The sequence below is a fragment of the Sorex fumeus genome, unplaced genomic scaffold (genome assembly GCF_029834395.1).
Source record: "Sorex fumeus unplaced genomic scaffold, SorFum_2.1 ptg000122l, whole genome shotgun sequence".
Lineage (NCBI taxonomy): Eukaryota > Metazoa > Chordata > Mammalia > Eulipotyphla > Soricidae > Sorex > Sorex fumeus.
The window spans coordinates 842656-857873 of NW_026606179.1; the positions used below are offsets into that span (position 1 = coordinate 842656).

Below are 15218 nucleotides of genomic sequence, written 5' to 3' on the forward strand. Positions count from 1 at the left end.
AAATGTATTGTGTGACTTTTTAGTGCCATCTGTTGGACATTTTGTAAACTGACTTTGAAAGTTGCTTTGTGAAGGGGGATGTAAACTCATTCAATACTTTCTCCCACCAAAAAAACAGTTGGTTGCAATTTTTGCTTAAGAAATTTACCAAATCTCTAGGGTACATCTTAACGGGATGTTTTAAAGATAATTCTTTTTAAAGCTAGTGCTAGTCTTAAGAAAATACTACTTTGGGGCCAGCAGATAGAAGTGTGCAGGGTACTTGCCTTCAAAGAGGCTGACTCAGGTTTGATCCTCAGCACCCCATATGGTTCCCTGAGCCCACCAGTAGTTATTCTTGAATATAGGGCTAAGAGTAAGCCTCAAGCATTCTCGATGTGGCCCCCAAAACTTTTTTTTAAGGAAGATACAACTATAGGGCCTATGTGACTTGGACGAAAATAATATAATACCTGTTCATTTTTGAGTTAAGTAGTATTTGAAAAATTTTATTATAAACTGCTTAACTGTGAGATAATGAGGGAATGGCATAGGTGACTAGTGAACTAAAAAAAAGACTAGCTGCAGATCTCCCAATAATTCTCTGAATTCCTTTATGGTGGTGGTGTAGTGCATGAGTATAAATTGTATATTGACCATAGTACATGGGAGGATACTTTGTTTAAGATGCTGTCAGTTGAGGCTAGAAAATACAAGTCAGTGGTCGAGTACGTGCTTCCTGTTTGTAAGGCCATGGGGGTTGAAGAAGACAACTCATTTTAGATACAGATGCTGTTAATTATCTATGAAGTTTGGGCAAGTAATTTGTGTATCTTTAATAGAGATTTGTGTGTTGGCTGCAAGTTTCCAGTTATACATCAATTTTAAAGGAATGAACACTGCATACCACATGAGCTTAGAAATTAGAAATTTTGGTGAACCTTGTGCTCTTTTCTGTTTTCAAGATTCTTAGTTTTGACAGTGCTTCACACAGGTTTTCAAAAGTAAGGAAAAGTATTCTGTCTTAGAGATATGAAGCAGTAATAAGGAACATTAAAGAAATTATGTGTTTCTATTCACTTCTAAATTGTGATATGAGGCAGGCATTTCAAATTCAGGGCCTAGTCATTTGGCAGAAAAATAATTTTGTGTCCTTGACATTTTGGGGACTGTCAAGAAAGATGATTCCTTGCCGCTAAGAGATCTAAGATGTTTGGCTTTTTATATAATAAAATTTGCTGTATACTTTGCTAAAATTTGTCTTAAATCTTATGCTGACAACAGAAAAATTCTGATATTAAGAATATGAGAACAAAATGTAGTTCGTCCAAATTGTAAGGTAAACATTGACAGTTTTAAGTATAGTAGTATAGAGAAATGGGGTATATGAGTCCTGACTTATTTTATTACTTAGTATCTGCTTCAAGTAGTTGAGGGAGAGCATTGTATCTAGCTGCTTTTATAAGTAGTAAAGAATATTAACTTTTTCTTTAAGACTGTTAACTCTTATCTGAAGTTTCCCAATTCCCATTACAAGGAAAGGAAGATTTTTGTCGCAAATGACTAATTCAGTTTGTTGTTGGGTCACTCCCTCCCTCCCTCCACGCACCCCTCTAAATTTGTCTAATCTAATACTCATTTGGTGTTCAAGCTAATTTTTGATGAATGGTAACAGTATACAAATATATAAATATTTGATCAAGTTAGCACTAAGGTACTATGAAATATTAAATGTTTTGAGATTGAACTGTAGATTTTATATATAAAGTTGAATTATAGAGCAGAAAACTTAACTTTATATTTTCACTGAAATCATGTCTCAGTTCTATGCAATAACAAAAACAATTGTTTTATTTGAACTCTGTAAAGACTTATGTTCTTAAGAAATTAGCTGTGTTTAAATAAACTAATGATTATTTTTGTTGGCTTTCTTGTAAACTTAATTGAAGTCAGAATGTTAAGAAAAAAAATCTCAATTTGGAACTCTGTTAAGTTTGGTTATCTCCTGTTGCTTTTTAAAGCAAGGAAGGAATTCTTCATTAAATAAACAGATTGGTATGATTATTGTCTTGCCTATTTTTAAGTGACCCTTTTAGTTCCTTCTGTACCTTAAACGTGGGTTAATAGATAAAGCTTTCTTTAAAAAGAGATGTTTCAAATTATCTTGATAATGAATGACCTCAAAATTCATATTCTTTTTCAGTATTCCTTTCACTATTCAGCGACTATGTGAATTGCTAACAGATCCAAGGAGAAACTATACAGGAACAGACAAATTTCTCAGAGGAGTAGAAAAGGTATTTTTTATCATTATTGGAATTGTATTTACATTGTCAAAGATCAATGAGTAAGATTGTTTTAGTGCTTTGAACTCTATTTCTTCGCCTCTCTACCTAAAGTTTCTCCAAATTTATGTTCTGAGTTTCAGAGGCATTTAATGGGAGGTAACAGGACGAGTATAAACCATTTACGCTTAGGGGTTACCTCTTATTAACGTAAAAAACATAAAATATTAACTGGAAGATGTGCGATTAATGTTTTATCTTTAGTCTTGTTTTGAAAAATTGTTTACCCATAAAATTTATTCCTCCCATTTTGGAGTTACAAGACACAGTTCTGGAAAAGCAGTGATGCAGAAACATTTGATGTTGAAGAGAAAGGTGCAGGTTTTAAAATGAGAGAAACACTAGTCTTCTGTGGATGAAAGTAAGTAAGTAAAGTAAAGGGCATAATACTATAAAAACCTGGAAAGTTTGAGAAAGCGTAAGAAAAATGAACTATTCTGAAATGAAGAAGAAAAGACCAAGAACCAAGATTGTATCAGTGGATTGCTTATTTCTTCTGTAGATAATTGGTTCTAAAGCATGGTTAGTTATTTAAAGTTCTAAAACAGAGAAGACCAGGTTTAAGGTGCTTTCCTTGTGTGCTGCTGACCCCAGCTCCGTTCCAGCATTGCACATTTCTCCAACCCCTGAGCTCAGTACTGCCAGGTATCACCATCCACCACCCCCTGCTGAAGACACTCTAAAACAAATGTGATGGGGGGCCGGGGCAGGCTTGCAGTAATCATCTGAAACAAATCATGCTGTGGGTGACTTCGTAAAGAGAGGGCAAGAGGTTGCCTCAAGTAGAGTACTTCTATTGCGCTGCTTGAGGCCACGGTGCTAGGACCTGTAAAGTCAGCTATAAGCTCTTGCCACAGGATGCTCGTGTCTCACCAGCCCATGAGACCATTGTTAGCTGCACCTGACATTCATTTGGTCTGCACTGTGCAAGGACTGGTCCCATCGCCGAGCCCTTAGGGATTCGTGTGCTCAGACTAGAGAGAAGAATTGCTTTTTTGCAGGAAAGGAAAGTCAGTCTCAACTTTTGCCCAGGTTTTCCAGGAATATTGCCTTTCCTCACAGAAAAAAATCTTAGTAGGAGAACAAATCGTGAAGTAAAATCTTTAGAGAAATTTGGAGAAATGTGAGGGAAAAGAAATGACATTAAATAGATGACGGGCTTCTCCAGAGGGGAAAGAGCTCAAATTACACTTCAGGTCTAGATGTAGGTCAGCCTTCAGAATGGTGGAGAATGACCCATGCGCACCTCTATGAAGCTGATTTCATGGTCGGCTTTCCCAGATTGTCCCCACCTGGTTGAGAGCTTGTGTTTTATGATAGATCTTAGAATTAAAAAAACTAGACTGACAAAAATAAATAGCTTAGTAGGATGATATTAAATTTCTGTAATACTTAGTTTATGTTTTAACCAATCTATTACAGTGATTTCTGAGACATTTAAAAAATAAGCTTTACATTGTAGTACATTTTCCCATATTAAGTCACCAAATTTTGTTATTGCAGAATGTGATGGTTGTTAGCTGTGTTTATCCTTCTTCAGAGTAAGTATAGAGATTTTTCTTCTTCTAATATGTATTAAAGTAGGTTGCATTTATTGTTTATGTAATCAAGCATGAGAAGATGTGTTAATACTTAAAGAACCTACTTCCCCTAAGTAAAATAGTATCAATAATATTACTTGACTTTTTTTTGGGGGGGGGTCATGCCTGGCAGTGCACAGGTCTTACTCCTGGCTCTGCACTCAGGAATTACTTCTGGCGGTGCTCAGGGGACCATATGGGTTGCTGGGAATCGAACCCAGGTTGGCCGTGTGCAAGGCAAGAGCTCTACCTGCTCTACTATCACTCCAACCCCCGATAGGGGTTTTTTGTGGCGTGCCACCCGCCCCGCCACCCCCCCAGTAAAAAGACTTGTGCTAGAGATTAAATGACTGTAATCTGAACATTTTATTTTATTATGGCTTTTTGGGTCACACCTGGCGATGCGCTCAGGGGTTACTTCTGGCTCTGCACTCAGGAATTCCTGGCAGTTTTCAGGGGATGAAACTTGGGTTGGTCCTGTGCAAGGCAAACGCCATACCCGGTACACTATTGCGGGTATGGCATCATACTATGACCCCTGAACATTTTTTAAAATGTATGTACTGTTAAGGACTTTTGGTCCTGAGATTCCATTCTAGATACTTTCTTGGGTATCATTAGCGCATTAGATAGACCTCAGATCAGAATACTCCTCTTGATGGGAAAGATTACCAGTTGACAAGATTTGCATAGCAAATTAAGATGTCGGTTTAGGGCACAGATTTAGACATTAATTACATTTCATTTTTTTGTGAGTGGATATTCTGGGGAATACAGGTTGTTTATTAGTGTTCTGGCCTTAAAAATTGGATTCCATTAGTGTGATCACTCTCTCAGAATTGTCCCTTGACGTTGCCAATTCTGGAGATGTGGGTTTGCTGTCTGGTGGAAGCTAATTAGGAGAAGTGAGTATTGCTAGTTTAAGATTAAAATATTTCTTTAATTGGGGCTGCAGTGATAGTATAGTGGGGAGGGTGTTTGCTTTGCATGTGGCTGACCCAGGTTCGAGTCCCTGGCATCCTGTATAGTCCTGGGAGCACCACCAAGAGTGATTCCTCAGTGCATATACATATATAATTCTGTAATTATGCTTTTAATTTTGGTTTGGTTTTGGGGCCACACCCGTGATGCAAAGGGGTTACTCTTTACTCTACACTCATGAATTACTCCTGTCTCCTGACAGTGCTCAGGGCCTCTTACAGGATGCCCAGGATTGAACACAGATTGGCCGCATGCAAGGCAAGCACCCTATCTGCTGTACTATCTCTTCAGCCCAGTTATATTATTTCTTAGAGAATTTTTTTCCTCTTTGATTCTGGGTAGTGAGATCTTATATAAAAAGGTCTTTCTAGACCCATGGTTCTCGCTTTTTTTAAAAAATAAATTGAATTACCATGAATTTCAAAAGTTGCTCGAGTAAAGTAAATAAAGGCCCTCCCGTTGATCATCGATTTGCTCGAGCGGGCCCAGTAACGTCTCCATTGGAGGGAGACTTTGTTGTTATTGTGTTTGGCATATCAAATACGTCACGGGTGGCTTGCCGGGCTCTCTGAGAGGGGCAGAGGAATCGAACTCGGGTTGGCCATGTTGGCTGCGTGCAAGGCAAACGCCCTACCGCTGTGCTATCGCTCCACCACCCTACAGTTCATAATTAAGTTTTAGTCATTCAGTGTTCCAACACCAGTCCTGTTCATCAGTGACCACTTCCCTCCACCACTGTCCCTCGTTTCCCCTCCCACCCAGCAATGCTCAGGGGTTACTCCTCACTCTGCACTCAGAAATCACTCCTGGTGGTGCTCAGGGGACCATATGGGATGCTGGGGATGGAACACGGGTCGCTATGTACAGGGCAAGTGCCCTAGCTATTGTACTATTGTATACTCAGGCCCTGTGGCAGGCACTTTATACTCAGTTTCTGCTGTCTCTTCCAGAGGGACAGCTTCCCTACACCAGTGTCTTACTGTGTCCTTCCCTTTCCCCCACAAGTGGCAGGCTTTCTACTGTAAACCACTTACCTGGCTCATTATTTCTACACTGCCTCTGGGCAGTTGTTATTCCTCTGCTGCTCCTTTTATGAGGGGATGGGGCATACCCAGTGATTCTCAGGGATCACTGCTGGTCTGGCTTGGGATCATACATGGTGCCACGGGTTGAACCCTCGTCAGGGCAAAGCATACTATTGCTATGGCCCCCCTATTTTAATCCCTCTTAGGAGAGCATTCTGATTCTTCTCTCTACTGATTTACATGCAAGACAGCACCCTACCCGCAAGGCAGTCATTCTGGTTCTGTCCCACCTGATTAACTTCACTCAGAATGATACTCTCCAGATTCATTCCTATATGAAATTTCAAAAAATGTGTGCTACAGTATTACGTTGATAACTTAAATTTTAAAGATTTGTAGCATGTAATTCTGTGTATTTTTAAATTTTGTTTTGGGCCACCCTGATGTTTTTATTCCTGGTTCTTGGGCATCAAACAATGACAGGGCTTGATCTGGAATCCTACATGCTGCAAAAGACGCACTGCAACCCTTTGAGCCACTTTCCTACCCTGTAATTTTATGTTTTTCCCCCTTTCTGTTGTGCTCTCTGGGGACTGCACAGCTTCTGGTGTTTACCCGTACTTGGGAGATGTGTGCCAGTGGGCTCACTTGTTAACGGTGCTAAAAATCACATGGCTAACAGGATTGCACTTAACATTATAAGGTGATGCCAGGTATTAAACTCCTGCCCTCCTGCCTATATGGCAGATGCTGTACTTCTGTGCATACATCCCAGTGACCCGCAGGTCCTGATACTACCAGAAATAAAGAACTGAATCATCTGTAATAATTTTTTTTATTTTGATTCCTAATAGGAAAAACAGTTCCAATAGTTTAAATCGAATGAATGGTGTTATGTTTCCTGGAAATTCACCAAATTATACTGACAGGTAAGATTTTTGAGTTAGCTAGATAGATAACCTACTCAAGTACTTGCTATAGTTTCTAATGCTCCATGGGCCCAACAGTGCTGGAAGCCACCGTGATCATAGTGTTCCATGGGGAATCAACATTGGGACTCAATGCCAGACATGCCCTCTAGCCCTGTGAGCTCTCTCTATGGCCCTATCTGGTGGTGCTCGGGGGACCATATGCTGGGTATTGAACCCAGGTTGGCTGCATGTATGGCAAGTGTCCTACACCCTGTACTATCTCTCTAGCCCCTCCCTGTCCCTGCTTCCCCCCTCCCCCAATGAGGATTTTATGGGGGGAGTATGGGGACTGTTACTGAGTCAATAATCCATGGATATGAAATTCAGAATTATAGTAAATATTTGATACTCTTCTGTAAACAAACATTGGGAGGGATGACTGTTTTGGTTTTGTTTGGGAGCCGCACCTGCCAGTGCTCAGGAATTAACTCCTGTCTCTTTGCTTGAGGATCACTCCTGGCCCCCTGGCAGGGCTTGGGGAACCACACATGTTGCCAGGGATTAAAAACCAGGTTAGCCACATAGAAGGCAAGTGCCTTACGTGCTGTACCAGGCTCTGGTGCAGGGAAGGAGTAATGTTTTACAAAAATGGAAAAACAATGTTCATTTGTTTTATATAGGTCTAACATAAATGGTCCTGGAACACCCAGACCACTTAATCGACCAAAAGTTTCTTTGTCAGTCCCTATGACTACAAATGGCTTGCCTGAGAGCACAGACAGCAAAGAGCCAAATTTACAGCAAAATGAAGACAAAAGTCGCAGGTTTGTATGTCATTTATCTCTAAAGCAGAAATTCATTAAAATGATTGCGGGTTTTCATTGTTTATTGAGGGATCGAAGAGGTTTTAGCGCACACACTAAAGATAGACATAGAAAAGGCCTGAAAGAACTATTTGGGGAATAGCATCATAAGCATACTTGTTTTTTCTTACTTTTGAAAGTTTATTGAAAAAGAAAAATCGTGGATGTCTTGAAATTTTGGTAATAACATTATTTGAATAAATTATCATTGTGAATTAGAAGAAAAAATATTTATGCCAGCATACCATGTAACCAGTCATAAAAAGTTGTTGACTAGTTACTTAGATTCATGAAACAGTTTGGTTCCCTTGATAATATTCTCTTGTGTTTTTCTCTGCCCAGACATTGTAAGTGAACTTTTGACACTGAAATGCAATTTTAAAAATTAGAGCATCTTAAAAATGAAAATGTAAGTAGTAAACGTCTTAGTAATGACACTTTAAAACATTTACAGTGACTCTCCGACATCTGACTCAGAAGGTTCTTCAGTGAGTCCTATAAAAAATAAACATCCAGATGAAGATGCTGTGGAATCCGAGGGACATGAGGTAAAAAGACTCAAGTTTGACAAAGAAAGTGAAGTCAGAGAGACAGCCAGTCAAACATCTTCCAGTGAAGTATCTTCAGTTATGATAGAAGAAACAGAAGCAGCATCTTCATCGCGGGACAAAAACAAAGAAAGTAGTTGTACCAGGCAGCACTGTACAGAGGAGGATGAGGAAGAGGATGAAGATGAAGAAGAAGGTATTTAGAGACCATCTGTAAAAGGGTGGAGTAAGGAGATTCTCAGATTCTTGCACTTCATTTTTGCGTGAAAGAATGTAAATATTGGAACTTCTTATAATACTGATGTTGGGCTTTTTTTCACACCTGTTTATAATTGCTGCTGAGTTTCAGGGGCTATGATTTGAACTATAGAATATCAGAATTCATGAAACTTAAGGAGGTATTTTGAAAATAAAATTTAACTACAACAACATTTGCTTATTTTTAGAGTCTTTTATGACATCAAGAGAAATGATCCCAGAAAGAAAAAATCAAGAAAAAGATTCTGATGATGCCTTAACTGTGAATGAAGAGACTTCTGAGGAAACTAATCAAATGGAGGAATCTGATCTGACTCAACCTGAGAAAGATTTACATTCTGAAGTTAGTGAAAATACAGGCCCTGTAAGTAGTGATTCTGATTACCATGAATCAGAAGAATTAGTAGAATCCAATTCCAGTAAAACTGGAAAGATTCTCTCAGAATCATCTATGGAAAATGATGACGAAGCCACAGAAGCCACAGATGAACCAATGGAACAAGACTAACTATTTAGAAACATTTAGATGCAGTATTTTACATACAGTTCTGGTTTTACACTGTATAAAACTTTTATGTAATAAAGTGGACCTTTAGTTTTACAAGAGAAGCAGGTTGTAAAATAAAGTACTTTATGGGATAAATCCTGAGAGTTGTATGTGAGAACTGTGAATATCAGCTCCTCTGGGTCCTGCTTACCGCTGACTTTTTTGGGGTCTGGTCAAATCAGTGGTTTGTGTATAGATTTTTTTTTTAATTTAGAATTAAAGGTTTTAAACTGGAAGGTAATAATTATAATTTTGAAAACCTTTTGGAGATTATCACATTTAGTTTACTACATACGCAAAAAAGCTTTTTGTCTTCTCTCTTTGGGACATCTGTAGCAGTTTTTGTATTTTGGTCATACTTTCAACATTTTAACGTGAATTATAGGGTTTCATGCTGGTTTCCAGATTTTGTTTGGCTATGTACAATGGAACGTTAAGTCATATATACATATATATATATGTGTGTGTATATATATATATTATTCTAAGGGGGGAAATGTTATATTTTTCTGTTTCTATAAGAGATGAATACAGTGGATACTTTTTCTATTGGTAATGATTGAGTTCACCTCTTTCAGAAGACAGTTTCTTTCTCTTCTGAGAATTCAAATAAAATCTGGCCCTTGTGAAACCCTGGAAATGTTAAGTCTGTTGAAATACTAGGTTAAACACATTCCAAGAGATCTGTTCAACTAAAATTCTTTTGTATACTTCTGAGGTGCCTGAGAAAAAGACTTCATTATTTATGAGAAAATGTGCTTTATCTTGGAAATTGTGTTCAAACATTAGCGTACTATTTTGTAGAATGAATGCTTGTAAAGTTGATAGGAGTCCATCTCAGAAGAACCAGGGAGGTTCCTTTTACCTTTTGCTTGCTTTTCTGAACATTGTGAATATTACACATTTCTTCCTAAATTATTCTAGAGTGTGCAAATGTCAATGGTATGAAACACCACTGTACTGGAAGAATTAATATATTACTTAGCAATGTGTACCAGAGCTAAATGACTAAAGCTTTAGCGGTGCATAAAAACCACCATGATTTGTATGACATTTTGAAGTGAATTAAATATTTTTGAACATGCTTCTTTGACAGCCAGTGTTATATTTTTCAGATCAACACAAAGCACAATGATTACTCTAAACTCGATATTTTCAAATTCACATATTTAAAGTCATACAAGCTGCAACTTCCCTGTCAAAATTACTGGCTGCCAAATTTATACCTGTTTCTTCAGCTGTACCTTTTGATATTTAGAATTTTTAAATTTCTGTAGATTTTGTAGAATGTAATGTGTTCACTGCCTTTGTGAAGCGGTATATAATTGTATAATTTCTGTGTGTAAACGAATGCTTGGGCTTTCAATACAGTATTCCTATAAAGCAATAAATATTAATGTTATGAAATATTCGAGTACATTTTTATCAAAATATAAAAGAACCCCTTTTTTTAGTTTCAGATACCTGAAGTCCACAGATGAACTTAAACTGCAAACAGTTTCTGACACTGTATCATAAGATTTGGGGGTGATTGGGGCAGCAACCACAAACTTTGCATTTTGACTACTTAATTGCTGACTACAATTACCAAAATGATTTGGCTCCAGTTATGTTTCTAGAGTATTATACTACTGACTGACTTAACTGTCAGGTTCACAACATCTAGAGAATATATTTATGTTATATCTATTAATTTAATTAAAAACTAAATCTGTTTTATTTTACCCATGTGAAGGGGAAATAATCAAAAATTGTAAATTTAAAAAATTTTTGCAAAAATGTTAAAATTAAGCAGATTTTAAATGTGACATTTGTAGTGACATTTTGTTGAGGGGTATTTTGCCAATGAACAGATTTTAAACACTTAAGTTTAGACATTTTAAAATTTTCTTTAGAATATTTATGAAATTATTATCAATAAACCTATTCTTTAAGAGCCTGTGACCTTTTGATATTCTTATTTTAATAGTGCCATGGACCATTTGTTAAGAGATTTAACTGTTGGTTATAAATTGAAGATTTAGCATCATGATTTTAAGTGTGGTCTGTGGTTTAATTTGTATACTTGCAGTTGCGATTTTTGCAAGGGCAAATATATTTCTTTATTAAATAAAGTACAATAATGGTGAATATACCAATATGCCATAACTGAACTCTATGAGATCTACATTTTAATCTATAGTTTGATAGTTTTAATATTTATTAGCTATTCATGTTAGTCATGGATCAGGCTTGTTGGCTATTGGAACAGAAACTGTAGAATGTTCATGGAATATTTAATTTAAGGTAGAGGAATACTTTTTTTTTTTTTGCCACACCCAGCAGTGCTCAGGGCTTATTCCTGGCTCTGTGCTCAGGGATCACTTCCTGGCAGGCTTGGGGACCATGTGGGCTGCTGGGGATTGAAACTTGTCATCTGCATGCAATCACTGTACTGACTCCCTAGATGGGATACTTTAAACTGGGAAACCTTAATCAATTAGCTGGTTTTAGATACTGATGCCCGTTGGATATAAGTTTTCACAAGCATGAGTATGCATAGGTGCACTTAGACTTTGCTGAATGAAACTGTCAGTTGTAGGAGCTGATTGAGATGTGAATTTTAAAAAGAAATTGTAGATGTATTTTCTGAACATCGGGAGAGTAATGTTAGACCTAAATAAATAACAAGACCTCAGTTGATAAATTATTGGGGGCAGTGTTTTATTTTGGCCTTAGCAAATTACCAGTTAAACTCTGTAGACTCTGAGCCCAACATGAAAGCTTGAAGTGCTTCTGAGGAAATTTTAAATATACGTGTTTTTAGGCCCCTCTTAAAAACTGAAAATCTTTGTACGTTAAAAAAAGTTTACATTCTTAAAAGGTGGAATGGAAATTAGTGGAGAATGCCATATTTTAAATACCGATTATTTAATTTTTTTAGTGTTCCATTGTTAAGTTTTTGTTTTAAATACATCATATTAATGGAATCACCCTGTCATGGGGCTTGGGAAGCTTTGGAAGTATTAAGAACCTTTGGTTTCGAAAGACTTCCTAGCCAGATACTGTATGGGCCAGGCGATAAGGCCTGTTGAAGCAGGATCGCTTAGGATTTTGTTTTCCTGGTGTAGATAGGCATGCATTTATGCGTTTCTGCATTTGTAAAATTTGCAGTTTTTCAAATAATGTAAATGTTATATGCTAGCTTATTTACAAAGGTACTGGGCAGGTTTTAAAGCTGCTACAATGTTTGATCATGAGATGTAATTTGTAAAAATGAAAATGCAACTTGTAGAACCAAAGGATTTCAAAGTTTTGGCTAGTTTCAAATTGTCTTCCAAATAGGAGTCTCTTAAAATCCTTTTGTTTCAATCAAATGGAGCAGTTTTCTTGAGATTAATGCTAGATCATAAAGTGAATACATGCAAAGACCTTGTAATTTAATTTGGAATTATCAGTAGGTATACTCGATATTGGCCTAATAAGAATGTTAGACTGTATTGGTTAGAATACAGCTAATATTTCACAATTTAAAAATACTCAGTACGTACACTTTTCAGAAATAATATTTCAGCCTGGATCCTAGATTACTTGCCAAATGTATTTTCATAATGCAATAAAATGCAAATTAGAAGAATACCTTTACGCGTGGAATCATTTTATTTGCTATAGTGGTTCATACCACCTACAGCTCTCACCTACCTGCTCCCCCAAGATGGTTCAGGGTTCATACACACACACACACACACACACACACACACACACACACACACACACACACACACACCCTGCTCTGTACTGAGAAAATATTTGCTTTGTGACAAAAAAAATCAGCAGTTTTTTGTTATTTCTGCAACATGCATCTGCATTAAGTGGACTGCAGCTCTCTGGCCCTCAGAGCACTTGCCCTCAGACAACCATCTGGTAAGAAATTGCGAGCTGCCATTGAGAGGGTGGGATCTCTTGGCATTTCTGAGTTGTCATGTCCGGTTAGTCGATAGTAGTAGTCTGTTGTTCTGGTCACAGAAAACTGTAAATTAAACATGTTCCTGATAAACAGGTTTTCCTCATCTCTTAACCCGTCTTGCTAAGTGGTATGGCAGAGTAGGAAGATCATTTTCCCATGGCCCAGAATAGATGTTTACTTAACTGTGCTGTTCTCTGCCCGTGCAGGGAGCCCCAGCCAGGGCCATTTTTGTAGTTTGAGTTTGATTTAGATTAGATTTAGGGGGTTAGATTTCTATGTAAACTTTTCTTCTAAATTTAATAAATTTTATATTTAACCCCTATATATAATATAGGGGGATTATACTATACTATATACTATATTATACTATATATAATAACCCCATATATAATACATAACTAAATTTAATAAACACATTTCTTCTAAATTTCATCAATTTCATATCCAGGTCTGCTGACTTAGCTGTTACATGCTTGCCTGTACTTAGCAAGGAAGTGGCTGTAGTTGAAGTCGGTTGGCTTTTGTGTGTACACAGGCTGACTTTGGATTCTGAAGTTTTACTAACTTGACTTTCTGCCTACTTGAAAGATGTTAATTTTATCTTTGAAGACTTTGTGGCTAGGTAAACTCCATTGAATTGTCCTTCAAGATGATCAGAGAATAGGCATCCCACTGCTGCAACACACCTGTGACTATGGCAGTTACTCCTGGCCTCTATCAAACACAACAGGAAATCACTAATCATAGTATTGAAATCAGAACATTAGCAACCTCCTCTTCCCTCCCTACCAAAAAAAAGTTACAACACAGCCTTCTTGAGGGTCAGGGGGAGTGTTTTCCATCAGTCAGACCTGCTTCAGGTGTGCAAGAGGGGTTTAAGACTGGGTCAGTCATTCCTGGCTTAAGAAATCTGTATTTGAGTGGTCAGCCATGAGCAAGGTATGCTGTAGCCTCTGCTACCTTTATTCTGGGTCACATAACTTTCCAGAATTGAGAATACTGTAGACTGGAATGGAAAATTGAATTGATGGTAAAAGTTCCCCTGTGCATTTAGGAGTGCACACTATCTTCCACTTTTCACTTCAGTACCTAAAAGTACAGAAGAGAGTTTTGTTTTTTTATTTGGTTTGGGGGTCATACCCAGTTGTGCTCAGGGCTTACTTGTGGATTTGTGCTCAGGGACCTCTCCCGAATGACAGTACTCAGAGGACCATATGGAGGTGCAGGGGATCAAACCCAGCTGGCTAATATGTGAGGCAAACACCCTATCTGCTGTACTATTGTTCTGGTCCAAGAAAGCCATTTTGCTCTTTAGTAAAGTAAGTAAAAGCCCTCCTGTTGATCATCGATTTGCTCAAGCGGGCCCAGTAACGTCTCCATTGGAGACTTTCGTTGTTACTGTGTCTGGCATATCGAATACGTCATGGGGAGCTTGCCAGGCTCTGCCGGGCGGGCAAGATACTCTCGGTAGCTTGCCGGGCTCTCCAAGAGGGGCGGAGGAATCGAACTCGGTCGGCCATGTTGGCTGCGTGCAAGGCAAGCGCCCTACCGCTGTGCTATCTCTCCGGCCCTTTATTTGCTCTTTAATAGGAATTAAAGTCAGGAGATCAGAATTTATTACAAACTACTTGGTGATTAAAAACAACAGAATTTGTGGTTTTTCGTGATCATGTTTTTGTACTATCAGGAAGAAATTCCAGGTAAAAGTATAGACATGTTTCCAGTATATTGAATAGTTTCCTCTAGAAATGTATAGAATAGAACCCAGAAAATGATAGGTGTGTTGTTTTCAGGTTGGGTCTCATGTAAATACAAAACTTCTGGAATGTGAAAAAATGAATATAGGACACATGCAAATAAATGCTACCTGTTGTCAACTTATGTGGGTCACTGTATTGGAGTGGCCCAGGGGACCATATGTGGTGCTGGGGGTTGAATTGGACCTGGTCACATGTATGTCACTTGTCTTAACCCTTCCTTCTTTCCCTACCACACTTCCTCTCTCCCTCCATGCTTCCCTTAAAGTCCCTTCCCTCCTTCTCTCTCTCCCCAGTGGGGTGTGCAGAGGCACGGTTAATCTCTAATCTTGAACCCGGCTCTTGGTTCGTCGTGTTTCAGGACCTTCATTCAATCCCAGGGTCCATGTCCCTGCAGCATTCCGTGCTGTTTCTCACCTAGATAGCCTGAGTACCTAACTTAATCTTGATGCAGATGATGCAGAAGCGGGGGTAGTGG

General features: G+C 38.1%; 1 protein-coding gene across 1 annotated transcript in view; it reads left to right on the forward strand.

Annotated features, from left to right (window-relative positions):
- PPP4R2 (protein phosphatase 4 regulatory subunit 2) overlaps window positions 1–12653 on the forward strand; it is a 66316-nt gene extending 53663 nt beyond the window's left edge. The window contains exons 4-9 of the mRNA XM_056136008.1: window positions 2183–2276; window positions 3828–3865; window positions 6765–6839; window positions 7502–7645; window positions 8139–8428; window positions 8679–12653. Of these exons, the coding sequence (XP_055991983.1) occupies window positions 2183–2276; window positions 3828–3865; window positions 6765–6839; window positions 7502–7645; window positions 8139–8428; window positions 8679–8998 (961 nt within the window). The 3' untranslated portion in view covers window positions 8999–12653. The remainder of the gene's footprint in view (window positions 1–2182; window positions 2277–3827; window positions 3866–6764; window positions 6840–7501; window positions 7646–8138; window positions 8429–8678) is intronic.
- Window positions 12654–15218: the final 2565 nt, after the last annotated feature.